This window comes from Molothrus aeneus, chromosome 20, assembly GCF_037042795.1.
Source record: "Molothrus aeneus isolate 106 chromosome 20, BPBGC_Maene_1.0, whole genome shotgun sequence".
Lineage (NCBI taxonomy): Eukaryota > Metazoa > Chordata > Aves > Passeriformes > Icteridae > Molothrus > Molothrus aeneus.
Genome location: NC_089665.1, coordinates 5,142,582 through 5,169,015, shown reverse-complemented (window position 1 = coordinate 5,169,015; position 26,434 = coordinate 5,142,582). Strand labels below are relative to the sequence as shown.

Here is a 26,434-nt window from a genome sequence, read left to right as displayed (position 1 = left end):
TGTGCATCTCTCAGCCCAGGATTTCAGCTCCTGTCAGCTAGAGCCAAAGGAGGGCTGTGTTTGCACCTTACTGGTGGGGGAGGAAGAGCCTCACTTCTCTTGTGGCCTTTTGGTTGCTGCCAGCTCAGTGAAAAGCAGAGGCTTGTGGTCCGACAGCCCGGCTCCTCTCCATGGCATGGGCTGCTGGGGCAAGCCACAGTTGTTATTCCACTTTCAGAATCTTAACTCTTCCTGTGCTCAAGCCCTTGCTGGCAGAGGTGTGTGTGGCCTGTCTGTGAGTGTGACCCATCAAGGGCTGGCTGACTGCTCCCTCTGTTTGTGAATGGCTGGAAGTGGCAGAGCCTTACACTCACCTTCACTGGGAGTAATCCAGCTGTTGAACCCCTGAGAAACTGCAGGGAACTTGCCAGAGCTGACTTACCCTGTCCAAGTAAGTTCAGAGATAAGAGATCTTGGAAGCACATTCTGCTAATTGCATGAGGCACAGGGGTTTGAGGTTTGTTTTGAATCTCATTTGTGTTTTAAACAAGACTGTGAATCTTGAGATGCTTTTCTTAGTGTCGTGTCAGGACTTGCCCTCTTCGGGGTCATCCGAGTGAAATGACTTCTGACATCCTGTTCTTCTTTCTCACGGTCTTTTTTTTGGTGCTTTTTTTCCACCTGGTGATTTTTTGTGTTGCTTTAAGCATCCACAGTACTTCTCTGTTCTAGTCACCTTCGAGCAGGGCTGAAAATCAGCCCCCAGTAAGGCTCTGGCTGTCTCCTGAAGAAGCTGCCAAATTCCCCTTCTCACAGGAGTTGCTGGTGGGTACGTGGGGTGACTGGGCTGCCAGGAGCCCCCATCCCTCCCCAAAGGATTTGCAAAGTGACTCAGGGTGGGGAGTTTGAAAAGGAAGAGCCAAGTGCTGCAGCAGTTGCCCCACAAGCCTGTCTGGAGCTGATCAGGGTCTGGGTATGTTGTGTGCTCCTGGTGGGGGGACAGGCTGTCCTGAAAGGAGGGAGGATGGAACAGAGATGCTTGGAGGGGGTTGCCACAGGTTCCTGACCATGGTCCAGGCCATGCTGACTGGGAGGAGAGAGGTGGCCAGGATGTGCCCATGGCTGGTTGCCATGGCTGGTTGAGGCTGGGCTGTTTGAACCTGTTTTGCAGCTCAGCTGTTTGTGTTGTGCAGGGGGTGAGGTGGTTGGTGTCCTGGCAATCATCCCCAGCCAAGCCAGCCTTTCTGGGGGATATGAAGGGATTGTACAGGTAAATCTATGCCACACAGGGCAGGTGGCAGCTCTTTGGATACCAGGGAGTGTGTGAGTGCTGTCAGACCTGTGTAAAACCCACACCCCCAGTGAGCCCCACTCCCCTGCCTGCTGGCTCTGTCCCTTGGGGTGTGATCTTCAGTGCTTTGGGATTAGTTTGCAGCTCTCCTTTATCCCTGCCAGAACAACAAGTGCACACAGGGGGGCAATCTCTGTCTTCCAGCAGGGTACCATGTGTCAAAGGGACTTTTTCATCCCCAGCTGCCAGCTCAGCTGATGGCTTTTCCCCATCAGCCCTGTGCTGGGGTTGGGTCGGAAATGCCACTGGGTGGGTGTAATTGCTCCTGGCTGGAGTTACAGGCTCAGGCTCATGAAACCCATGTCCCAGCAGAAAATCCTTTAATTTCTGTGAATTAGGGGAAACCTGAGTAGCAAACTCTAACAATGTGTTTCATTTAATTTTTAAGCCCAGAGCATTCCTGGGTTATTTTATCCATTAGGTTCTGTGTCTTCCCCCCCTCAGACATAGTGTGGTGGTTAGTTCCCCTTCCCTTGCAGTCAATGCCCTCCATCTCCCTACAGTCTGACCATTTTGGCTAATTATCCTGCATTAAATTTCCTGCCACAGGTTTCTGGCTGTGTTCTCGTAGCTATGATGTGCAATTCCTGTGCTGGCCCATGCCCAGAGACCCAAGGGAGGGAAGCACTGGGCCTGGTGTCTGCTAAAGGTTGTGTTGTATTCACCCCACAGACTTTGGCTCCAAAGCAGCCCTGACAGATTACTTGCTTTTACAAAACTGCTGATCTCCACAAAACTTGCAGAGGTGGCTGAGCTGCAACTGGCAGAAGGGCTCAGGAACTCTTGGGAAAGACTGAAAGGCAGTGCAGTTGTTTACACCCAATTTCTTTAGAAAACACAGCTAAAAATGGCAGCTCTCTCTTACAGGGCTGAGAAGGAGGTGCAGTTCATCCTGGAAGGCTGCCTGACTCCCTGTGTGGCTGTGGCAGTTCTTTCTGGCAGGCAGGCAGGGGTAGCCCCCAGAACAGGCATGCCCAGGCTGCTGTGCCACTGAGGGTGATAAAATGTATTTCCTGCTTGCTGGAGGGTGGATGCTGGTGTGAGGGCAGGAGGAGCTCCAGCTCTGCCAAATGCACTTTAATTTCCTCCTGCTCTCAAGAGGGTCAAAGCCACTGGAAAACCCAGAGAGGAGTGCCAAGGCTTAACTAGATGCTAATATCCTTGGCTGTGCTGCTAATAAATTACATACATGTGGGCAAGTTATTTTGTTTCTTGCTGCATTAGTTTCCTCTGGTGGATTAAACACAGTTAATGAATGAGGCCTCTCTCATGGACAGTGCTGGGATCTGCACATGGAATGTGCCATGGCAAGGGCTGTGTCCTTAGCTCAGCACTGTTAACCAGGATCCCAGTCACCTCCTGGCAAATCCTTCCCACCCCACATGGGAAAGCATCAATTCCCTAGGGCAAGAGCTCCCCTGTTCCCTCACTGTCTAATTACAGAGTAAGGCACTCCTGAAGCACAGTAAGGAGTGCCCTGCTTGTAATATGAGCGAGTAAAGCTGCAGGAAGCAATCTTCTGGGGGTTATTAATTAATGTCCCAGCCAGGCAAATCCCTACAGCAGCTCTGCAGGCTCCTCTGAGCTTATGTGGCTTTGGCTGCTGGTCTGGGTTGTGCCTACAAATAAGGCAGGCAGCTGATAGGGGCAGGATTTTGTATAAAATCAGGGGAAATGGGGGTCGTGGGAGCTGGAAAAAGATACTGACAGAATTGGGGTGTGTGACAGTGTTCACAGGGGTCCCAGGATGAGGGAAGAGACAAGGATCTGACTCCATGTTTCAGAAGGCTGATTTATTATTTTATGATATATATTAGATTAAAACGATACTAAAAGAATAGAAGAAAGGATTTCATCAGAAGGCTGGCTAAGAATAGAATAGCAAGGAATGATAACAAAGGCTTGTGTCTTGGACAGAGAGTCCGAGTCAGTTGGGCTGTGATTGGCCATTAATTAGAAACAACCACATGAGACCAATCACAGATCCACCTGTTGCATTCCACAGCAGCAGATAATCGATGTTTACATTTTGTTCTTGAGGCTTCTCAGGAGAAAAAATCCTAAAAAAAGGATTTTTCATAAAAGATGTCTGTGACAGGGGTGTTCTGGTGCTGCACCCCAAATCTCCCGTGGGGAACAATGCACAGTCAGTGCTTTGTAGGATCAGGAATGACCCTAAACAGGGCCTTCCCTTCTTTCTTTCCACCTTTCTATCCTTCAGCTTTGTCCATAGGCATTCCCATCAGCTCCTTGGGTGGTGAGGAGCCCTCCTGGTGCTGCTTCCACTGTGCCCACTGTGCGTTGTCCTGCAGCCCTTTTAGCCAGCATGGGGCTGCCACCAGGTGACATTACTGTCACCTGACACTCAGTGAGCCCTGGGAAGGGCTTTGGACCTTAAGGAGCTGTGGTAGCACTTAGTGTGAAGCAGGGCTGGGTGCTGCCCTGCTCTGTCAGGAGAAGTGTTGGCTGTTGCCCAGAGGGCTACAAGGATGCCATGATAGATACAGAGATCTGTGGCCTGCTGGTTGTGTGCAGGGGAGAGGAAGGAAGAAAGGGCCATACCAGGTGGAGAGGCAGAGTTCCTACAGGCTTCTGTTGGGGTGTTGTGCATGTGGGGCTCAGGTGATGGCTCCAGCCTGGCCACCCAGTGTTTGAAGTGGCAGCAGCCCTGGATTCCAAGCTGTTGACACAGTTCCTTGCTGGACTTGTGCTTTGCTGTCTCACTGGTGTTGCAGATTCTTGAAATTCTGGGGAAGTGAGTGGGTTTGTCATGCTGAAATCTCAGTCTGCCCTGTCTGCCTCCTGTAGCAGGCTGCCTGGGAGCCAGTGGTAGGAAATCTTACCAGGATCTTCTTGCTGTATCTCTGATTTTGCATCCTTTTATTCACAACCTGGTGATCCCTGTTACACTCAGGAACATCCAGCACACAGAGCAGCGGGAGGGCAGGAGCTGCAGCAAACAGCAGGACAAAATTGAACCAGGAAGGAGGAATTGATACCAGGACACGTTCAGAGAATTCAGGCGTTGACTTTCAGGTGTTGCAAGCACCTGCAAGAACACTTGGCCAGGAGTCAAAGGCACTGCCTGGTGAGAAATCTCCATGGGCAGCAGGAGCAGGTGTCTCAGTGGCTCCTTCTCATCTCTCCACACTGCAGTGCTTGCTCTTGCACTGATGCTACCCAGACCTCCCTTACCCAAAAGATCATTTTTTCTCCTAACTGAGCTGTTTTCAATGAATGAGCAGGGCCTCTCCCCAGAAGCCAGCACTGGTGAGGCAATGCTGGAATATATTGAGCTTGTGCTGTTCCAGTATTGGATGCACAGTCCACGTTACACTACAAGAGCAACATCCTTCCTTGTTACCTCATCCCCTTCCTCCCCCCAAACCCCCACTTCAGACCCAGGGTAGGCTCTGAGGAGCATTTCCTCACCTTTTTTGGCACAGCAGCACTTCCTCCCACGCACTGTGACTGCAGACCTGCCCAGGCAGTGTTGTGGTACCTCAGAACCCTGTGCATTCCCCTTGATTTCATCAGCCTCTGGGCTTTCTGCAGTTGGAACAGAGCTCAGGGAGCGTGGCAGCCCTGCTCCCACGGTGCAGAGTGGATGGGTCAGCATATCCCACAGCACTGTCAGCTGAGATGCTGCTAGTGAATGGGTGTATTTACTGAAATAAGAAGTGTTTGGTTTCTCCATCATCACATCAGTTGGCTCAAAGCCTCCAGCAGCCAAAGCTGACACACTTTGCCTTTACAGCAGGAGTGCAGCTGACCAGTGACCGGTTCCTGGATGGTAATTTGTCTGGTTCCTGGCTCATGGATGGTAATTTATCTGCAGTGCACTCACAGCTTCCCAAACTTGATTGCTTGCAAATGCATCAAGTGCTTATCTTGTGTTTCTCTCTGCAGATCTCAAGGGCTCTTCTCACTTCTGTTGTGGTTTAACCCAGCAGACATTTAATCACCACACAGCCCCTCAACTCACTCCATCCTCCCCCAGGGGAATGGGGGAGACAACTGGAAGAAAAAAAATAAAAATCGTGGGTTAAAATAAAGACAGTTTAACAGGGCAGAGAAGGGAGGGAAAATAATAATGCTGATAATAATTGAAACTACAAAACAAGTCATGCACCAAGCAGCTGCTCACACCCACTGACCAATGCCCAGCCATTCCCAAGCAGCAGCCCCCAGTCAGTTTTCCCCCTGGTTTTGCTAGAGATCATGGCATCCTGTGATCTGGAATATTCCTTGAGTCACTTGGGGTCGGGTGTCCCAGCTGTGTCCCCTCACAGCTTCTTGTGCCCCCCAGCCTCCTCACTGCTGGGGTGGGGTGAGGAGCAGAAAAGGCCTCACTTAGTGTAAACACTGCTCAGCAACAACTAAAATCCCTGTGTTATCAGCATTATTCTCATCCTAAATCAAAACCAGCTACTAGGAAGGAAATTAACTCCATCCCAGCTGAAACCAGGACAACTTCATACAAGTTCTAACTCGTGGATGACTTGGATTTGAGTCTCACAAGTAGAAAACAAGAGTGAAGGACTTCTCTGCCATCTTTTCAAAGCATGGTTAGCAGTGATCCCCTTCCCAGGGCAGCTCTGGGTTTGGTTTCTCCAGCCTCAGGTGTAATGGCCCTGTGCTCCAGCTTGTTGGAAAGATTCCCTGCCCCCACCTCTTTTCCTGGTACAGCAGAAGGTTCAGCTTTGTGCTTTATTTTATTTTTACCTTCCCTGGGGAAGTGAAAGTCCCCAAGGTGCTGCTTCATCTCAGGGCATGACCACAAAACACAAACTTCTGTATCAGTCACAGGCTGGGGTGGAGGGGGTGCCCAGGCTCAGTGGTGTTTTCTTGGCTTCTCAGGAAGAAATGAGGGAAGGTCCAATGTCTCTGATTTTTTGGGAGCAGTTCTGTCAAGTTCCTGGTCCTCAAATATGTCTGCAGCTAGAGGAGTCCTGCTCCTTGCCCTCTTCTGAAGAGGATCATGAGGGCAGAGATAAAGCAAAGGGATGAAATAAAGAAGTAAGGAAATACCTAAGAAAGAGCTGTGACAAAGAGGGTGAATCAGGAAAGAAAGAGAGTCATAAAGACATCTGATTTACAGCCCTTTGAAATCACAGGGAAAGTTTTCACTGTGTTTGGTGGGTTTGAATTGTAGCCAGAACAATCTGTTGCGTCATTTGAAGGCATTGCAAAATTTGGGGCAGCAGAAGGGAAAGCACAGCCTTTGAAAGAGGCAGGAGGGAAACCTCTGTGGTCCAGAGGGCTTTATAAGGGTCTGGGGGTGCTGATCTCACTTGGCCAGACTGCCAGAGCTGCACCAAGCCCTGGGTCCTGCCCAGGGCTCTCCAGGGAGGCCAGCACACCTGTGGGAACCTATTCCAAACTGTGACAGGTAGGAGAGGGGACAGGTGGGGTGGAAAACAAAAATCACTTGTGTCACTCAAAAATCTTGTTAGCCCTATCATTGTTATGTGAATGTGAACAAAGATTTTAGCAAGACTGAAAGGAGGGACCTCTGTGGTACTTTTTTGGGCAGGGCAGCTATTGCATCCCAGCTGGACACAAGAAGGTTTCCCCTAAACAGTGAGTGAATTTTGAGTTTTTGACCACCTTAGTCTCTGAATTCCTAAGCAGCTGGCCAGGTTTGTGTCATTTTGGAGAGTCCTTGGAGGTTGTTGTGTGAATGCACCATGCATTAACTGCTGCTGAGGTGCATGAGCCTCATCCATCCCAGACACATGGGCCACCTGAGACAAAGTCCATGGGTGGCTTCTCTGTGCCACCATTTGGATTTCAAGTGTTCCTGCTCTGCTGATGTGGATCCAGCTTGGTTTCTTCTCTAGTGACCCCCATCAGTGTTGATGCTGCTGCTCCCCTTTCCTCCCTATCTCCTGCTAATGGCATAACCCTGGCTGCCCATGTATCCCAAAGGTGAAGTACAGCTGCCAGCACTGCCAAAACAAGTAGGTGAGGAGCCTCAAAGGCATGTTTGGTGTCCATCTTCTCTTGATTTCCACATGAAAACAGGCCAAGCTCTTCTAGGTCTCCTTCAGCCTTTCTTCCCTCATTCCCACATCCCCCTTGGATGCTGGTGCAGGTTGGCTGCTCTGTGAGGGAGTGGCAGGAGCAGGGAGATATCAGAGGGTCAGAGCAGGGTCCAGCAGGAGGAATGGATGAATTAGGAGAAGATGGGGCTGGAAGCAGCTTCACACAGCAGAGCTCTAAGCCCCCCCCTTGCAGGTGAGTAAATCCAGGAGAGAGCTCTGATAAGGACACAGCTCCTTAAGTACAGCTGCAGGAGCAGGGCAGAAGGGCCCATGGGTGAGGGTCCCAGCTGGGGCTCATCTGAGCAATTAATCCCTGCTAATATATCCAGGGCCCTGGGCCTCAGGAGGGAGCAGTGCATTGCTGAATTCTCTTTGTTTTGGTTGTCTCTAATCCTTGCTGTTAAAGTCATCTCTTCTTTTTTCTCCAGTGCCCAGGCCCTGCCTGTCAAGATGTCCAAATCCAGCAGGGTGAGCCAGGCCCTGGCAGGTAAGAACTCCTCTGTGCTTTATTTGTTCAATCCTTAGGAGTAGAGAGAATGAGAGGTTTGCCTTTCTATAGCATTTACTTTCTATTTTTGACTTTTGGAAAGAATCAGAAACATTGCTGGCATTTAAGGTTTTAGACCCAAAGATTTTCCAGAAAAGCAAAGAGGGCAGATTTGTGGGAGAATGGAATAGGTAAACCTTATGAACTGTTTTTCTCATCCTGAGACTTTCAAAGTAAGTGGGATTATTTGAGGCATGGCTATTCATCTTCTTCTGTACATGTGGATGAGCAAGTAGCAAAGGAAAGGGTATGTGAATCAAGCTCAGTGCTAGCTGCTATTTTCTGCCTTTTTTAAAGTCAAAGGAGAGGAGTGATGTGAGACTTTGTGTGGTTTTTAATATGATTTTTTACAATGTGGTTTTATTTAAAAAAAGCTCTGATGGTCTTTTGCTTAAAGAGGGTTGTGATGCCTTGTGTTGGGAAAGGGGGACAGAAGTTGAATCAGACATTGTCTCCTGGTTTGCTTGTTATCCAAACCTGTGAGCACACTACTAAATATACTGAGCAATATATCTGGGAGGGATGAAAGTGCCAGTTTTCAATGCTCCTTTTCAGAGTAGATTTGCCTGTTAAAGTTGAAATGGCTTTGCCTTGAAAATGACAATTGGTGCTGTCAGCTTCCCATTTTGTTGCTGTGCCAAAAGCCAGTGGCACCTTTGCTGTGTGTTGGCTCAGCCAGTGCCAAACCAGTGACCCTGGTGTGCTGGAACTGGGGGATTTGGGTGCTCTGGTGCCAGCTGTACTCTCAAAAGTGTATCATTACCTGGTAGAGGAGTGCTAAACATCTGGTATTTTCTGGAGTTTTCTCTGTTTCACTCTCTACATATTGTGTGTTAACCCTCTCCTTCCTCTGTCTCTTGTCCATGCATGGTCTCTTGAGGTTATTAGCTCCTGGGACACCAGCCTTTGCTCCTGAGTGAGCAGAGACAGTTACATTCTTGTTTTTCAAGACAGTGGTTCCCACCTTATACCAGAAAAGGTGTTGGGTCTCTTGTTGAGTGCCAGGCTTTACCCTGGCTGAGAAGGGTTCCTAGGATTGATGATTCCCTTCATCTGACATTGGCACCATCCTGAGAACTGCCCTGCATGTGTCTGCAGCCAGACTGGCACTGCATGAAAACTAACACAGGTGTCCTCTGACATGCACCATGCAGCCCATCTGACTCCTCCTTAATAAACCACTGTGGAAATGAGGTGTAAGACAAGCTCAGCCCTTGTCTAGGGGGGTGACCTGAGCAGAACTCCCCTTGCTTATAACAGCTCAGCCTTTCATGCCCTGGCTGTGTCATTAGGTACTTAATCACAGAAAGGTAAATAAAGCACAGAGCTGATGAATCCAGGCTGTGTTAATGTTGTTCCTGTGATCTCCATGCACAGGAGGGGAATATGTGCAGTCTGTTCATGCCTTGTGGTGCCACGTTTAGATAGAAAAGGCAGCAGAAATCCCAATAGAATAAACCATTTGCCAGCATTTAATACAATAAAATGGTTAAAATTGTAATTGGTATCTCTGTTGTTGCAGTCTGGGGGTGTAAAAGAAGGGATAATTACTCATTTTAATATTCTTTACCTCTCCCTGGGGCAGCCAGCACGAGGCCCATGGAGATGCAGGGAAGTGCAAAAGCAGCTCCTTGGGATGCAGATTTTCACACAGCACAGCTTTGGGTGCTGAGCTGCCTGCTGCCAAGTGTCCCACACCTCAGAGGTGCAAGGGAGGAGGGAAATATGAATTTGAGTCCTCAAAATCACATGGAAGCAGAGGAAAGATTAATACAAGTTAATTAGGGAGTGGAAGGAAAGTAAATCTCTGGGGGTATTTCTGGTGAAAAGCAAGCAGTGGAGTTCTGGTAAAAAGGAAAAGTTTTGCTGAAATATTAATTGGCTGGGTCTTTAGGGACAGCTTCTTCCTTTCTATGTTCTGCTCTCTGTTTTTAGAGCCTCTTCTGGGAAGTGGTATTTTGTTCATAATTAAAATCCTGCTGATGGTGTCCAAGTTGCTCATTACTCAGGTTATTCTCTCACACAGGCTGAGCTCCTTTTGTTTTTTCAGTCCCCACTGCATGACTGCTTCCAACAACATCAGTGGAGAAGGCTGGGAGGACAATGTTGTGGGGGGAGAGAAGTCTCAGATTAAATGAAAGAGGCTTTATTTTTATTTTGGGAAATGTGTCTTGGTCTCCCTCCCCTGGCATCTCAGCAGCTTTGGCTCTGGTTTGAAGCTGGACAGGTTCAACCCCTGAATCTCATGGGTGATATTGAGAAATGCTGCAGGTGCAACTCTTGGATGCAGAGGGAACTTCTGGTGGCTGAACAGGGGATGAGGAATGCAGTGAGTCTGAATGAGAAGCTGGGGTTTGTTTGTGTGATGGGTGCTTGGGGGCCTTGTAACACTGTCAACCCCACGTCTTCTGAAAGCACCTCTTGGGGTCCCAGAAATCATGAAGCTGACTTTAAAACCATGTTTTCTACAAAAAAGTATAATTTTTTCCATGCTTTCTGCTATTTTAATACTTCAAAGTGCATGTGGAAAATTGTCTTTTAAGCTTTTTCTTTTCCCTCAAGTATTTGATCAGTAGAGTGAAATGCCTAACAGGTCTAAGCAAACTGTTTAACCACAGTGTTGGTGTTTAAGGATCAGCTGGACTGACATTTCCTGGGAATAATGGATTTTAGCTGCTGTGCCTTGGGGCTGAGGAGTGGCAAGGTGCTCCTATAAAGGCCCTTCTAATACTATGTCTAAGATGAAGTCTGAAAAGAAGCTTTTTGTTAAATAAAATGGGGTGTTTCTTGTTTGCATGATTCCAGGAGCTGGTGCATTTGGGGATGTACTAACCATACTGATTTTGCTGGTGGATATAATTGTACAAATTAGCAGTGCTTTTCTGAGATCTCACACTGTCTGGAGGTAAGCTCTGCCCTGTACCAGTCTGAGGCCTGTGCAAATCCAGGTCAGTGGCCAGCCCATGTTGGGCTGGGTGTGAGTGACTGTGTGGCCAACACTCATTACATAATGTCAGGCTGTTTTTCCTGTGCTCAGCTTCTGCACAGGATATTACAAAAAGTCCCTTATTTACACAGCAGGCTGAAAAAAGTTGGTAGATGTTGTCATAGCTCCAGTGAAAATAATTTTACCCCAAGGAGCCGCTAATGTTGTATTTCTGGCCAACTAAGAGGCTTTGAGCAAGAGGAAAAAAAGGCAGTTCTGCATATGGTTATTGCACACATAGAATCAGATCAGATCCCAAAGGATTCCTTGCAAGGCTTTCTGTCTCCTCCCTCCTGCAGTCCTTGCAGGGAAGAAACTCAGAGCCCAGTGGAAGGTAGGAACATATAAAATAATATTTTTCAAGCTCCTGGACTAGCTAGTGAGCAGCAGGAAGTCTCACAGGAACATATCCAAAGCAATCTTGGTCTGGGCAAACTTGTCATGTTGCATCTTGCATTCAGGTGAGAATTTCTCCAGGTCCAGGGCTACACTTGCTCCTGGCATAACTCCACAGATGCCTGGAACAGGTTCTGACTTGAAATTGTTGTGAGAATTGGAGACTCAATCTGCAAATGTGATGTGTGTCTGTATTGTTTTGGCACCTTGTAGGAAAACACTCTCCCACCAAAGGCCTGGGTCAGGGATGTCCCTTCCTGGGGACTGCAGTCCCCAGACTTGTGGGAGGATTGATAATGCTGAGGTTTCCAGTATTGTATTTAAACTTTAAAGGCAGCATTGCTGCTGACATGAGGCAGCAGAGCAATGTGAAACCAGAATCTTTTTGGGAGCTCTCTTGACTTGAATCTGCAGAAGATGATTCATTGCGTGTAGCTCCTAAGGCAGCAGAAGGTTTAAAATTGGCCAAGAAAAGGTAATTTCCCACTTAGACCTTTTCTTGACCAATGTAAGATAGGGGAACACTGAGTTGGGGTAGTTCTCCTGGTCCCCTGTTTGCCCTGGGCTTTTATGTCTGTGTGGAGCTGTAGATGGGTATGCAGCTCAGAAAAACAAAAGAAAGTTTGTGGAACAAATGGTGGATTTTCGATTGTTTTATTTTTCTTTGTTTTGTGCTGATTCATGATGCTGGCAGGCAGTTTTGGGCATGTTATTCCAGGTGTGAGGGGGCTGTGTTACAGAATAGCTGAACTCACCTGAGGTCCTGTGGCTCCTGCTTTTTGCTTGGTCTGAATTTTGTCTCCCTCTGCCACTGAGGGACTGAAGCCAGTTGTTCAGCCTGAGCCTTCTGTTTTTTCTTTTTTTTTTTTCTTTTTTTCTGGGCTCTGCCTGCTAATGTTAGCAAGACAGTATTGATCTCTTCAGAAGAACACATTAATTTTGCATTTGCCTATCAGACAGCTGTGCGTGGGTGGTGATAATCCCTGGTAGTCTTTGGACTCGCTTTTCAAATGTCACTCTGTGCCATCAGTGCTACTGCACTGCTTAGGAACAGCTTTTTTAGAGACAACTTTTCTGCACCAGTTCTAGGAATAGTGTTGTGCAGCCTCAGTGGGGTCAGACTGAGATGATTTCCCCAGCTGTGGTGGGAGACCTTCCCTGTCTCTCAAGAATTTTGTTCCCCCAGCCTCTCTAGTCAGAGTTGCTGCTGCTCTGCTTGGAATGCCTCTGAGTGTTCTCTGCTGGAAGGGAAAAGGACCTGAAAGGTGCAGGGGGGGCAGCTTTGGTGCTGCTGCTGGGCTTTGGGGCTCAGCTGCACTCATGAAAAATGCAAGTAGCTTTTGTTCTGGGGACATTTAAGCTGTTCCTTAAGGCTCCCTGGGAGTAGTGGACTGCTGGCTTTGATGGGTTGAGAGCTTGCAATAGGCTTCTGGCCTTCAGTTAGGAATTCAAGGGAGTTACTTTGGTGAAATTTCTGGATCTGGTGAGCTCTGGTGGTGCCAGTAGGGCAAGGGGTACTAGCCCAGCCTTTGTATGCTTTGGAAGTCCTGCTCTGGCTCTGCAGCTCCTGGGAACTGGGGGAACTCTAGATGTCAGACCTGGATCCCCTTTGAGGGTGATCCATTGCTGCCTGGTTACCTATTTCCATTTGCAAGTGCATTTCACCATCCATTGGGCAGCCTGGTCTTGTGGTCAGCCCAGCTTTTCCAAAAGTTCTTGGGTAACCCTGGGGAAACTCCTTCCACTCTGTCCCACTCCCTCTCTGGTGAAACCCCTTCTGTCTGTCTTTTGGCCCTTAGATGGGAAAGTTTTAGTAAAAACATTCAACTGTGGCTGTCAAGAAAATAGTTGAACAGCTTCTGGAATATTTGTGCTCAGACCTTAGGAAAAGGAGGTACAAATTGTGGTCAGCACTGTGTAGGAGTAGTTCTGCTTGTGGGACACTGATGCAGGCTTTGCACAGGGGATTTGTAGTCACAGGACACATGTTCTTGACTGGTTGCATATTTGAGGCAGAAAATAGTCTCACCACTTGCACACAAAGCTGATGCTTCCCATCATAACTGGATTTTTCAGTCATGTGTGGGCAAGATGCCTCATTTTTGTCCTGAACAAATGTGCTCTAGAATCTTCCTTTCCCCATATGACTGAATAGAGGGTTGCAAAAATAAACTTCTTGGAAATCTCAGCTTTGGCCATGCATTACTGAGCAGGAATGTCTGTAGCATTAGCATTTGCATGGTCTGCCCTCAGAGGGGATTTCTGGGGAAATGCTGGCTTTTAGGTTTTCTGCTGTTGGTTTGCAGCTATAAGCATTTTTTCTTATATCTGGTGCTGGCTGTTGCAGGTGGGAGGTTGCTCTTGGGAAAGCAAAAGCAGGTGTTCTCTTGGATGTAAGTGTGAGAGCAGTGTGGTACCTTGGAAATGTTATGATTTGTAACCAGCCTGGATTTCACAGGCAAACATCATCTTGGATCAGCATGATCAGTCCTGTAGCTTTCTGTGTGCCAGTTTTACCTTCAGGGAATGGCTGTCCTTTTTAATGATTCATTAGTTTCATCAAACTGCATCCCATGGATACAGCTGGCTGGGATGGGGGAGGATGAGGATTGCATTGCTGCTGGGAGTGAGGGAAAACCAAAATGCCAGGGAGGAGAGGCTGTGGGGGGCTGTGTGGGGCAGCTCTGCCCTAGTGTTTGAAGGGGGTTTGGTTCAGTGTGACACTGTTGAAATGTGTGGCTTTAGGGGGGAGCAGCTGAGCAGGACCTTTAGGGGTTTATGGGTGGTGCCCTTCATCCTCCAGAGCTGCTTCCAGGGCTCTGGTCAGCAGAACTTGGCACCACTGCAGACTCAGTGCCTGAGCAGCCCTAAAGCCCAAAGAGGAAGGTCCTCTTTATACACCAGCACAAAGGGTTACAGACAAGCCACGTGCCCACATTTCCCTCCCTTAATTTGCTGCCTGGGCTCCTCCCTCTGAAAACCTCCAGATCCTCTCCTTGTGCTGACTCCCAACCCTGTTACCTCTCGGACGTTTTACACCCTCAGAACTAAGGGGCTAAAATTTTTATTTTATTTTACTTTATTTTAATTTTCTTTGAAAGGTTGAAGTTTTTTTTTAATGAATGTGTTTCCCCATTGTTTCCCTCCTGCATGTTGACTTCGTACCCACTGTAGGCATGACAGCTATTCTGATGTCAGCCGCCGGACTGCCCGTGCACCTCACCCGTGTGCCTCAAGCTGCCAGCACCCATAAGGCCACTAAAAAACACAGCTCAGTTAAGGAGGGGAGGAAAGTGTCCAAGAAAGGTAGTTCCTGCTCAAACTCTGATGTTTGCTTCCATCTCCTTCTCTTTATCTCTCTGCACCCCTCTTTTCCTCTTGTCTCTCCCCCCCAACCCCTCTTGGCTCTTTTGGTTTGACTGATGATGTTCATCCCAGCGAGGGGAGAAGCAGGACACGTCTGCCCTGACCTGCAGCCTCTGGGACAGGCTCTAAAATAACATGGTAAAGTAGGTGTGGTCCTGTGGTAGGTCAGCTTGTTTCCACACAAAATGAAAGCTGAACAGATCTGTGCTCTGCATGTCAGACTCCAGCAGCCTCCCCTGTGATCCTGCTGTACCCTCCTGGGGAGTGTCCACATACCAGGACCTTCTGAGCTGTTGGTGGGACCATTGAGAAGAACATCAAATCCGTATGTGCTCTGCAGAGAAGATTTGCTTGTGAGCCATGCTTGTCGTGATTGAGTCATGGAATGACAAGGATCTCCCAGACAAGCAGGCTCCTGAGTCATGTAGGGCTTTTGAGGTCAAATTGCAGAGGATTTGTTCTCTCCACCTCAGTCTGGGTGGAAGGCAGTGAAGTGGAGCGCTCTCAGGTGGATGTGCACTGGTAGGAAGGGATGGATTACCTCAGCTCTCTTGCTGAGTGGAGCCCTCTCCAGGGCAAGGCTTTCATTTCTCCTCTTCATATCTCACTGGCACCCCTCACCTTCCCAGAGCTGAGAGCCTGGATCCCATCCATGTGCTTGGGACTCTGCAGGGGCAGGTGTGAATCCAGCCTGGTGTAGCTGTAGAGGTTGTTTGCCAGCCTTGGCACAGGGGTGTCAACCACCACCTTACCTACAGCATGTCCCCCTTTGGATAAGCCAGGTGGGGACTGGAGATGTTCAACACAGTTCTCTACATTTAAGAAAGGAAAGAGACCAGAGGTGGAGAGGAAGAGGCATCTGCCTGTCTATGGAGTTTTTTGGTACCTTTTTCTCTCTTTGGAGTCCATGAGGTCCAAAGCTGTGTGAAGGAGGCAGGAAGGAAAATAGAAATGAAATGAGGAGGGAGGTATTTTATGGAAATGCATTCTGGAGAGAGCTGTGAGAAGGAGTGAGAAAGCAAATGTGGAGTAGGATGTGTGATGGAGGGGGAGGAGAAAGCAGGGGCGGCAGGAGAAGCAGCGAAGAACAGGAGGAGCAAAGGAAAATGGGAGGTGAAGGAGGAGAGCTGAGCAGAGGAGGGTGGCAGAGGGGCTGGATGAGGATCCTGCTCCATGGAGCCAGCTGGCAGCATGGTGGGCTTGTGTGGCTGCTGCTGCTCCACTCCTGGCATGGGCAGCATGCAGGGGCAGGAATGAGGGCTGGGTGGTGGGGATGCCCTGGGAACAGAGCCAGAAAGGAGCTGTGGTGAGGCCAGGCCCTCCCACAGAGGCACTGGCTTGCCCCAGTTGCTGGAGGAGCCCAAAACAACAAAAGGGCTCTGCACTGCTGTTGGTCACCTGCTGCTGCTCAGTGACATGAAACAGCTGAATTTAGGTCACAGGGTGGCCACAGACACAGCCTGGCTGGCTGCTGCCTTCTCCTCGGTGGGGTCTGTTGGTCCAGGTGCTGTCTGCTCCCAGCATCCAGCCCTCCCTGGCACTGTGTGAGCAGCCAGGATGCTGTGAGGGTGGGGTGTTGACAGCAGGATGTGTTTTGTGACTCCTGAGCTGGGTGGGGAGAGCAGCAGTGCAGGGAGTGGGAAGGGTGGGACATGGGCTGGGAGGTGAGAGCAGCACACGCTGCTCTGGGTGTCCAGTGGCTGGATCTCTGTATCTGTGCCACTATCAGCATCACTTCTTCAGTGCCTCAGCCCCAGGGCAGGCTGTCCCCTCCCTGCCAGCTCTGCAATGCCACCTGCTGGGGCTGGGACACGTCTGGAGGAGCAGAGAGGCAGCACTAGCAGGAAGGATGGAATGGGAAAGGGGCATCAAGCATCTCCTTCTCCCTTCCAGCATGACAGGATTTGTTCCAGCTGTCTCCTCCTGCCCAGGATGTGCTGCAGAGGAGACTTGCAGATCAGCCCTTTGCCATACTGACCCATGAGAAGGGGAGCCTTTCAGTGCTTTAGGTTGCTAAAATCCCCTCTGTTATTTTAAAAAGCAGGATTCCTGTTGGTGGGGGCTGGGATGCCAGTCCTGTGGAGTGCCTCACTTCTGGGTTGCAGAATGTGTTCAGTCTGTTCTAGGAACAAGCTGTGTTTGTACAACACCCCTCAGGGCTGAGGAACATTATTCTGCAGTGCAGGTACTGAGCCTGACTTTTGGCCAGACTGTTCTTTCCCTTCACAAACCCTGGTGCTGCCAACAGACTGAGATGGGCTCATTTTGTGCCCTGAATTTCTGCATTGTGTGTTCTTGGCCACTTCCCTTGAGGATTTTCCATCATGGAGAGCTCAAACAAGAGCTCTGCATCCAGGACTGGACCCAGCTGGTGGTAGGTGCAGAGTGCCCCTGCTGAGCCCCCTCTCCCTCCTCCTGCTGCTCCCAGGCAGTGCTGGTGGAATTGCAGCTGGCTCGGTGAACAGCTGAGGTGTGTTAGACAGAGGCACTAATTAGTCAGGACTCGTTAGCTTTGTTGCTGCTCTGGCACAGCCGGGTGCTGCAGGGCCTGGGGAAGCTGCAGGCTCTGTGCTCTCCATGCTGGCACAGGGCCTGGCAGCCTCTGCCATCCCCATGGATTGGTGCTGCCCCGGGATGCCAGCACTGCTGGGACCTGGCTGCTGGCAGGGAGGCAGGAGGGCAGGTGGCTTGTCCTGCTCTCTCCAGGTGCTGCTTGTGCATGCTGCTGGCCTCCCCAGCCTTTCCAAGGATCTCCAGGGGCTGCTTGGCTCTGCTGTGTCACTTGTTGCCCACTTCCACCTGGTGAGGAGGTTTCCCTGCACATCCATCCTCTCTGGGATGGGCAGTCACTGCAGGTGCTGCAGGAGGAAGGAGAGGAGCACATTCATCCTCCTTGCCCGTCCCCCTGCAGCTGGAGGTACAGACTGTGCCAGTGCCAGTGGGATGGGTGGGACTGGGGAGCCCCTCAGAGCTGGCAGATCTTGTTGTTCTCATGGGGAAACATCTGCTGAAGGAGACATAAACAGAGATGCTCTGACCAGAGCAGCCTGGTCACTGGATTATCCTGCTGAAATGCTGAATATGGAGAAATCTATAGACACAGCCTTTGCAAGTCCAAGGAGCAGAGGTGATGGGAGCTGTGTGACTGTCCATGACAATAACTAGGAGTAACCAGTGTCTGGCCTGCAGAGGGTATCAAAAAAAAGTCTGCTGGAAAGCACAAGGCTTGTTTTGGGCTACAGAAGGAGACATTACTGGTGCAAGCATTTGGTTGCTGTGCAAGGATTCAAAACACATCTGTTAAATGTTGCCCATGGAAAGCCCTTGCTGCAGCAAGCAGCTTATTATCTACAGAGAGGAAGAGGAAGCATTAAAAACAATTTGATATTCCTCTCTTTGTAAATGAAAGAATGGTTAACATTCTTTGGCATCCTGGATAAATCTGTAGCACAGCTCTGGGCCAGCTGGAGATCAACGGCACCAGTTGATTCTTCCAGCCCATTTTCAATCCACTATTGAATCCAGACAACTCTGGGGACTGACCAGATTTTGATGATCCCAGGGGATGGCTAGAACAAAGATTTGGAGGCAAACACTTCATTATGGAGTAAGCAGCCCTGTAAGGAAGTGATTCACATGCTGGAGCACACATGGCTCGTGCCATGGTCCCAGCTGCCTCCCCCTGTGCTGCTGGGCTGTGGCCAGCCAGGTGTGCTGCTCTGCCCAAGGAAGGACACGTGGGCTTTGCTACCCTTCCTGAAAAAGAGCTCTCGGCATCTTCTTTGGGACTGGATTTTGAAATCCTTGCAGCTGGGAATGGATTTTTCTAAAGTGTCAGGGCTGTCCAGCCCTTTCTCTCTCCAGGCAGCTTTGGTGGCTCTAAATGCATTAGAGCATTGTCACAGCAAAGTGACAGGGACAGATTGCAGATGCCACAGTGCAAATCCATCAGGCATGGGTTTCCTCAGGGTAGCTGAGGGCTGCATCACCTTCTGCCTGCTTGGTTCCCTCAGCTCCATCCTAATGCCAGCTGGTGAAGTGGTGTAATGCCCAAAATCCCAAGGACTTTCCTGGCTCTCTGTTACCCAGCTCTGCACCAGAACTTTTGTCTCCTTTCATTGATTTTATTTGACTGAGCCTGGCCAGTTCTGGGGTGACTTACCTCTTTGTTCCTTGGAGCTGCTCCAGAGAAGAAAAGTCACAAGGGATTCTGTGGAAGGAGCATCCCCCACCACCCTGAACGAGCTGAGCTGCTCTAAAGCTGCTGAGATCTGCTGTGCAGGTGGGAGCAGGTGAGCTGGGGCTTTCAGCCAAGGGCTAGGCAGGTGTTGCCCCCTCCCTGCTCCCTTCCCTCACTGTCTTCACCTTGGCTCTGCATCTTTTTGGCTTTCCTTCCTCCAGCCCAAAGCCAGAGGAGACAAGAAGGTCACTTCAGAAAGAGCCACCTGGAAAATGCAGGTTGGGTGGAGAAGGACTTGGTGGTTGGTCTGTCTGTCTGTCAGGCAGCATGGGATCCACAGGGATGAGAACACAGTGATCATCATGGAAGTGGATGGCCTTAGGGGGGATAATAGCTAGTCCTGCTTACAGTGTTCTTCCTAAAACCTGTGAAGCAGAAGAAACTGAAGCCTCCATCTCCTGTAGGGCCATGAAGGTTTCCAGAGGCTGATTCCAAGTGCCACATGTGGAAAGTGCCACCCTGTGTTTGCCAGGCTGGAGTACAGACATCACAGAACACTCAGCTGGGGTGTCAGGCACAGTGAGCTGGGACTGCTCAGACTGATCACATCCCCTTCAGACTCATTCCTACCTTTGATCCTCTGCATGCAAGCAAGGTCCCAGCAGGGAATTCCTGGAATTTCTTTTGGAAAAGACAAGACAAGGAGCCCCGTTCCCTGTGAGATCTGGTGATGAGGCCTTGAAGCAGCTCCTGGCACTGCTGAACCCTTGGCCTCAAAGGTGGAAGCCTGAGGCTTGCCCAGGCTGCTCCCTGTTTCCTGCTCTTGGGACAGTTCTTGGAAATGCTTTTCCAGGGGATTTTGGGCCCTGAAGAGGAAAACACCTGCTTCTGTGTTGTTCTTTGGCTTAATGCTTAATCCTGTTGCCACCTCTCTGCCTTGGGGTCTCCAGAGATTGGTGCTCACAGCCCTGCTCTGCCTGAGGTGTCAGGAATCCCTCCTGCCCAGCACTGACACTTGGAGTGAACGTCCCTTCACCTCCTGGGCTTCTCTTCTTGCTCTCTGTGCTCAGCCATCCCTTCTTCCTGCTACTGCTGCCAGAAATCACAGGTTTCAGGATGGCCAGGAATCCCCTTCAGAAAATAATTCACCCTAATGACTGTGTTTTCATTTAGGAGAGTCCAGCCCACAGTTCCTCAGTCTCAGCTAAAGGATGTTGGAGCTCTGCCTTGCTCTCTTCCATGGTGTTCTAGGGAATGAGGGACCTCACCTGGTAGAGGGTCTGTGCCATCCAGGCCTTTGCCTGTTCAACACCACTCATGGCATGGGAGCAGTCCTTCCCTTCTGCTTCATGTTTGTCTCTCCATGGAAAGTGCTTGTGCAGAAAATAGCACCCCTTCCTTCTTGCTTCTTGTGGCAGACATGGCTTTTTGGACTGGAATAACAGCTCCAGGGGCTGCCTCTTGATGTGCAGCTCTTTGAACCACAGAGCCAATGCTTGTGAACCCTCTGTCTTCCCTGAGAGCCCCAGAACGGATGGGGAGAGCTGAGGAGGGGTAGTGCAGGTACAGCTGCAGCTCTGATCCCTGGCTGGTCCATGGATGATGCTGTGTCCTCCTGGGAGTGTGGAGTTGGGAGCAGCAGTACTCTCCATGCTAAAGTATCCACCTGGACAGGAGGGAGATGGGAGAAGGAAGAGCTGCACCTTGGCCAGCCTGTTTGTCACAACATTGCTTTCTCCTGATGCCCCCAGAAGTGGATTCAGGAAGGAGGGATGAGGTTCCCCCAAGCCAAGTGTCTGATCTCTCTTTTGCCTGCTGCCAGGTTGAGCTGTAACATCACTTGTGCAAATGTTTCCTTTCCCAGGCTGGTGGAGAAGCCTGGCAGCTTCTGTGGCAGGCCTGATGCCTGCTGAGGAGCTCCTCTCCTCTCCTCTCCCCCAGGGCCAGGTGCCTTGCAGGGGCATGGGATGCTCCCTCCTTAAGCCAAGCCTTGCTGGGCAGCTCCAGGAGGATGGGCTGGGAGCTGAGGTGGCAGTGGATGCACTCAGTGGTAATTTGTTCTTGCTCTTGTGTGATGTTTGTTGCTTCATTCCACAAGGCCTCAGGGACCAGGCTGGGGCTGCTCAGGTGTCTGTGCCTGTGTGGATGGGACCAGGGGTTTTATTTGGGAAAATGCAAAGGTACTGTCTCATGCTGTAAATAGGGTTCATGTTAAAATCTGGTTTATTTTATGCACCTGGTGACTTGCCCTGTGTCTTGCCAGGTATGAGTGTGTGGAAGGACCAAGGCTGCTGTTTCATGTTGAGGATGTGGAGCTCATTGTGCTGTGTTCAGAGCTGGGCCTGAAGCTCAGAGTGTTGCTGGGTTTCCTTGCTGGACACCAGCTGGGGTGGTGTGGAAATGCCTTTTTTTCTCCTTTGACAACAGACTGTGTGATCCTCTATCCCATCAAGGCTGCCAGGTTTGATCCCAGCTGGTTTCTGGTGTGCACAAAGTCCAGCTGGGACGTGCCTGGTGTCACTTGGGATGTGTGAGGAGAACAGGAGCACACCAGCCACAGACCTGTGGCACTCACAGCCCTAGTGGGAGCCATGGCTGGAAAGCAAAGCCTTTGCTGGGCTTGTAGGGATCTGTTGGAGTGTTCTCTTCTCCCCCTCTAACCCTGACCTTGCTCCTTGGCATCCTGGCCAGTGACCTGCTTGTCTGCCTTCTCTCTAGCTCACCCCACATGTGCCCATCACACCACAGAGTGTCTGACTTGTCTGTCTCATCTCTCCTTGTGCAGCCACACCAACAGAGCCAGAGTCAGTGGTGAAGAAGTACCTGGAGGAGCTGAAGGGAGCTCCTGCTGATGAGGTAAGAGGACAGTGAAGCCAAACCTCCAGTTTGCCCAGTTCACTGGGGTGCCAAGGAAACCGCAGCAGTGCCCAAGGGCCCTCCCTCCTTAGGTGTCTGGTGTGGGACATGGTGCTGCTTGCAGTGGCACTGTTGATGTAAGGTGGAGAGTCCTCAGCACTGCCTGAAATTCACATTGACAGCACAGTGGACTGTGATGAAGACACAGTGTGGGTTGAGTTGCTCACCCTGACAGTGCCTCCCCATTTCCTTTGGAGGAAGGAGTTTGGTTTTGGTCTCAGTGCTGAGAGGTCAAAACTAGAGATCAAATCATTTTTTGAACCACAGAACCAACACTTGTGAACCCTCTGTCTTCCCTGAGAGCCACTGGAGCTTTTTTTTTTCCACTGGAGCTGCTTTGCAGAGAAGCAGGATGTAACCATACTCTCCTCTCTGGCTGATGACAGCTCTCCACCTCCTGGACAATGCAGGAAGTGGAGTGGAGCAATACCAGCCAGATAAGGAAACCTGTCTTTGTGTCCTTAAATCTCAATTCAAGCTGAAGGCAAATCCTCCTGAAGCATCTCCCTGATGTGTCAGTCCTCAGGAGCAGGCTGTGCTTCAGCAGTGGTGGTTTTTCCCCTAGGACTGCATGATCTGCATGGAGAAGCTGTCCTCCCCCTCGGGCTACAGCGACTCCTGCCACTCCAGCAGCATCAGGCCAGAGGCTGTGGGGCGCCTGAGGAACTGCCAGCACTCCTTCCACATGCTCTGCATGCTGGCCATGTACTCCAACGGGAACAAGGTACTGAGCTGGCCCATCCTCACCAGGCCCCTGTGTGCAGGTGGCCCTGGAGCTCTGATGTGGCTTCTGTCCCCTGGCAGGATGGCAGTTTGCAGTGTCCCTCCTGTAAAACCATCTACGGGGAGAAAACCGGTACCCAGCCCAAAGGGAAGATGGAGATCTCCACTTTCCCCCAGTCCCTCCCAGGACACAAGGACTGTGGGACAATCAGGATTGTGTATCACATCAGCAGGGGCATCCAGGTGAGTGCCCAGCGTGCTGGCACACGGCACAAGCTGGGAGAGCTTCCCAGAAAAGTCCTGGGATGCAGTGCAGCACCTGCTGGCAGCTGTTTGCTGAGCAGCCTCTGGTGCCTGGAGCCAGCAGCTGCTCTGGCTGTTCTTCAACATGTGAGGGTTTCCTCCATCAGAGATCATTTCCTGAGCAGCCCCAGCTGCTCTGATGTCTGCCTGAAGCAGGGAGAAGACTGCCCATGATCATAAGGTGGGAAATATCCCATGATCTGGTTTCACAGCTCCTGTTGGTTTCAGTGGTGGGGGTGAGCTTTCAAAGGTTTGAGCTGTGTGGCCTTTTTAAGGTGTTACCAGAGCACATGGAAAAAGCAGTGATTTGGGGCTGTCTCTCACCAGAATTTAGGTAGATTTTAGATCTGGCTTTGTATGAGACTACTTTTGGAGGATCTGTAAAACTCCTGTACCCTATAAGAACAAGTCAGACACATTGTACTCACCAACAATACCTTGCTGCCCCTACATGGAAGAGCTGGTTTGGGATGGGCCTGTGTCAGATCCTGCTGCTGATGGATTGCCCAATTGACATGAAGATGGAAATGTCCATGACAAACCTGTCTCATCTCTTGCAGGGCCCAGAGCACCCCAACCCTGGGATGCCATACACAGCCAGAGGCTTTCCTCGCTATTGTTACCTACCAGACAATGAGAAGGGCAGGAAGGTGAGGCATCACACCCTGCTAACATCACCCTGCTTAAGCTGTCACGCTCCTGACAAGCTGCATTCATGGCACAAGTCTCCTAGCTGCTGCTCCTAGCTTTGTTTTTCCTTTGTCCCTGTAGGTCCTGGAGCTCCTGAAGGTGGCCTGGAAGAGACGCCTGATTTTCACAGTGGGCACCTCCAACACCACGGGCGAGAGCAACACGGTGGTGTGGAACGAGATCCACCACAAGACTGAGATGGACTCAAACCTCAGTGGCCATGGCTACCCTGACCCCAACTACCTGGACAATGTGCTGGCAGAGCTGGCTGCCCAGGGTGTCACTGAGGACTGCCTGGGCCAGTGAGCCTCAGGGGCCACTAGTGCACTTATTCCTGATGCCTTAAGCTCCCTGTCTGACCACCCATCACACTGAGCAATAACAGTTCCGTGGGAGCCCTGCCCGCTCTTCACATTTTTTTGGTGGGGGGGTGTGGGGGAGGGAAGGATGGAAGGATATTTTTGTAGAAGCTGTGCTTGTGTCTCTGGGTGGGATTGATGGCTGCAGCCAGGAGCAGCTGGGATGGGACTGAGGTGACAGATCCCCTGGGGAAGGCAGGACCTTCCTTTGGTGATGCCTGGGGACAGGATGGGAGAGGAGAGTGCCTTGGAAGTCAAGCAAGGTCCTCCTTTTGGGACACATCAGCTCCCTGTCTGAGGCACCTCTTGCCTCCCTCCTGCTGTGTATCTCTGCTCAGTCCCAATAAACTCTTCATTCTCACAGCAAGAATCCTGCTCTGCCTTCCTGCTGCCTCGGGGTTTGGGGAGGCTCTCTGGGGACCCAGCCTGCTCCATGGAGCCATGGACATTAATGCAGCCAGGAGGGAAAGCCCAGCTCTGCTGGGGGGACACACCAGGACACTGCTCCCAGGGGCTGTGGTTCCTGCCTGTCAGTGCTTTGGCCTCTGGAGTTTGGTGGTCTGTGGCCATGGTGCCAGCAGAGGTGATTTATCAGTGTCCACCCTGTGGGAAGTTGCAGCCCCCTGCTCTTGGCTGTGAGCTGCCAGCCCTCCCTCCTCTCGTCCCAATGATGAGAGGCAGAACCTGTCCCTCTCTCCCCTTCTCAGGTGAAATGGCAGCAATTCAGTGCTGCCTGTGCAGGGAGGAGCTGCTGTGCTTTGTGCTGCTGCAGGGATGCTGGTGCCACCAGCTGGTGACAGTCACCTTGCTCCCACAGCAGAGGTGGCCAGCCCAGGTGCCAGCAGCGATGCTCTGGCTCAGAGACTGTCCCTGCTCTGGCTGCTGGCACCTTGCAAATGGGACATTGCCCCAGCCCCAGTGACCTGGCTGTGCATTGTCCCCAGGCTGTGTGTCACATGGGAGGTGATGTCTTTTGAAGAACTGTTTCTTGTCACCTGGGGACTGATATCTTTTGAAAAGCTCTTTCTGGCTCTCCCCCTCCCTGTAGCCACCATATCCAGCTGCACATTAAATCCATCCACTCCATCCCCTTGGCACTGGTGCCATCTGCCACTTCACCTCCTTCCTGGGAAATCTGGGATGGGGCTGGGCTTTGTGGCAGCTCTACCTTGGCCTCCTCCAGATGAGGAACACTTTGTTTCCTGTCATGCCAATATCAAGATTAAAGGTTTTTCTCAGCCATTGAGGGGTGGAGCTTTCCCCAGTGTCCATCTTGTGCCTGCAGCTCTAAGGAGAAACATTGTACTCACCAACATCCCCTCAAACATCCGGGGAAATCTGGGCATGCTGCAGGCATGGCAGCTCCTGGGGAGCTGCAGTGAGGTGTCTGTGTTGCTAAGCTCTACACAAATGGGCTCTGTCTGCTCCTCTCCCACCCTGGTTGCAAAAGGGAGAGGTCTTGAATTCAAACCTCAGCTTTGTATCCCTGGATCATCTTAACCCAGCAATCAAAGCAGTGAATTGAAGCAAAAATTGAAGCAGGGTTCATTCAGCCCTGTACAAAGCAAGAATTTCCTGCTGAGCCTGGCCTAAGGCATCGCCAGCAGCTGCTGCTGGCTGTGAATCAGCTGGAGCCTCCCTGCATCTGGGCTGGTCCAGGGCAGGGGCACTGGGCTGTGCTGAGCCAGCCAAGCTCAGCAGCTCATCCCTGACTGCCCTGGATTTGGACACATCTCCTAAAATCCTTGTTCTCTCTGTGCTGGGCCCAAAGTGGCTTTGCCCCTGTGGCAGGGGGATCCAAGGGGTGGAAGGGAGCAGAGCCAGGTGCTCAGGCGTGGTGGGAGGCTCAGGGAGATGCTTGAAAGCTGGGGTGAAACCATAACCACGGTTCCTCTCAGAGCCAGGAGGGGACAGAGCCCCAGATAAATGTTTATGATGCTCCCAGGCACATCTGACCAAAAGCCTTGTGTCCCCCAGCCCCAGCTGGAGCCCCAGGGAGAGGAGAGGGGGGTGTCTGTCCCAGCCCTGCAGGGATGGCTCATCTGCCTCAGGCTGGTTATTATTAGCCCAGCCGTGACCCCGCAGCTATGCTGGGTACCGGCAGCTGCTGAAACTGTGACTCACTGTCCCCCTGCGTCACCCACCCTGCCCCTCACCTTGCTGCTGGCACCTTGCCGGCCGGGCAGCGCCAGGGAGGGCTCTGGGGGAACTTGGGGGGGTCCCCGGGGCAAGCATTGCTGGACAGGTGTGGGGGATAAGGGGGGGATGAGAAGGAGGAGGGACAGAGGCTGCAGCTGCGCCTGTTTTTCCCCTCTGCAGCTGCACGATGTAATAATCTTTGAATGCCCCATTTCCACTTAATCTGAAGGCGCGGTCCCGGCCCCTTGGGAAGGGGGGGGAATCTCCTCCCACGCAGGAGGGAGCGGGCAGCCGCTCCCCTTGGCAAACACGGGAGAGGGAGCAGCGCTGGGGGGCTCCCGCTCCCTGCCCCCATCCCGAGGGCTTGGAAGGAGATGAGGAAATGTCAGCGTGGGGTGGGCCCAGAGCTGAAAAGGCTCCCGCGCCCCTGCCGCTGGGTGGGACCGTTCACC

At 51.1% G+C, this 26,434-nt stretch overlaps 1 protein-coding gene across 2 annotated transcripts in view; it reads left to right on the top strand.

The window, feature by feature from the left end:
* DTX2 (deltex E3 ubiquitin ligase 2) overlaps window positions 1-24,213 on the top strand; it is a 35,116-nt gene extending 10,903 nt beyond the window's left edge. The window contains exons 4-10 of one of the 2 annotated variants that reach the window (XM_066563674.1): window positions 7,806-7,864; window positions 14,481-14,612; window positions 21,638-21,708; window positions 22,334-22,492; window positions 22,573-22,734; window positions 23,355-23,444; window positions 23,566-24,213. In XM_066563674.1, coding sequence (XP_066419771.1) covers window positions 7,806-7,864; window positions 14,481-14,612; window positions 21,638-21,708; window positions 22,334-22,492; window positions 22,573-22,734; window positions 23,355-23,444; window positions 23,566-23,790 — 898 coding nt within the window. In that variant the 3' untranslated portion in view covers window positions 23,791-24,213. The remainder of the gene's footprint in view (window positions 1-7,805; window positions 7,865-14,480; window positions 14,613-21,637; window positions 21,709-22,333; window positions 22,493-22,572; window positions 22,735-23,354; window positions 23,445-23,565) is intronic. The other variant, XM_066563675.1, reaches the window with a different exon arrangement.
* The last annotated feature ends 2,221 nt before the right edge of the window (window positions 24,214-26,434 follow it).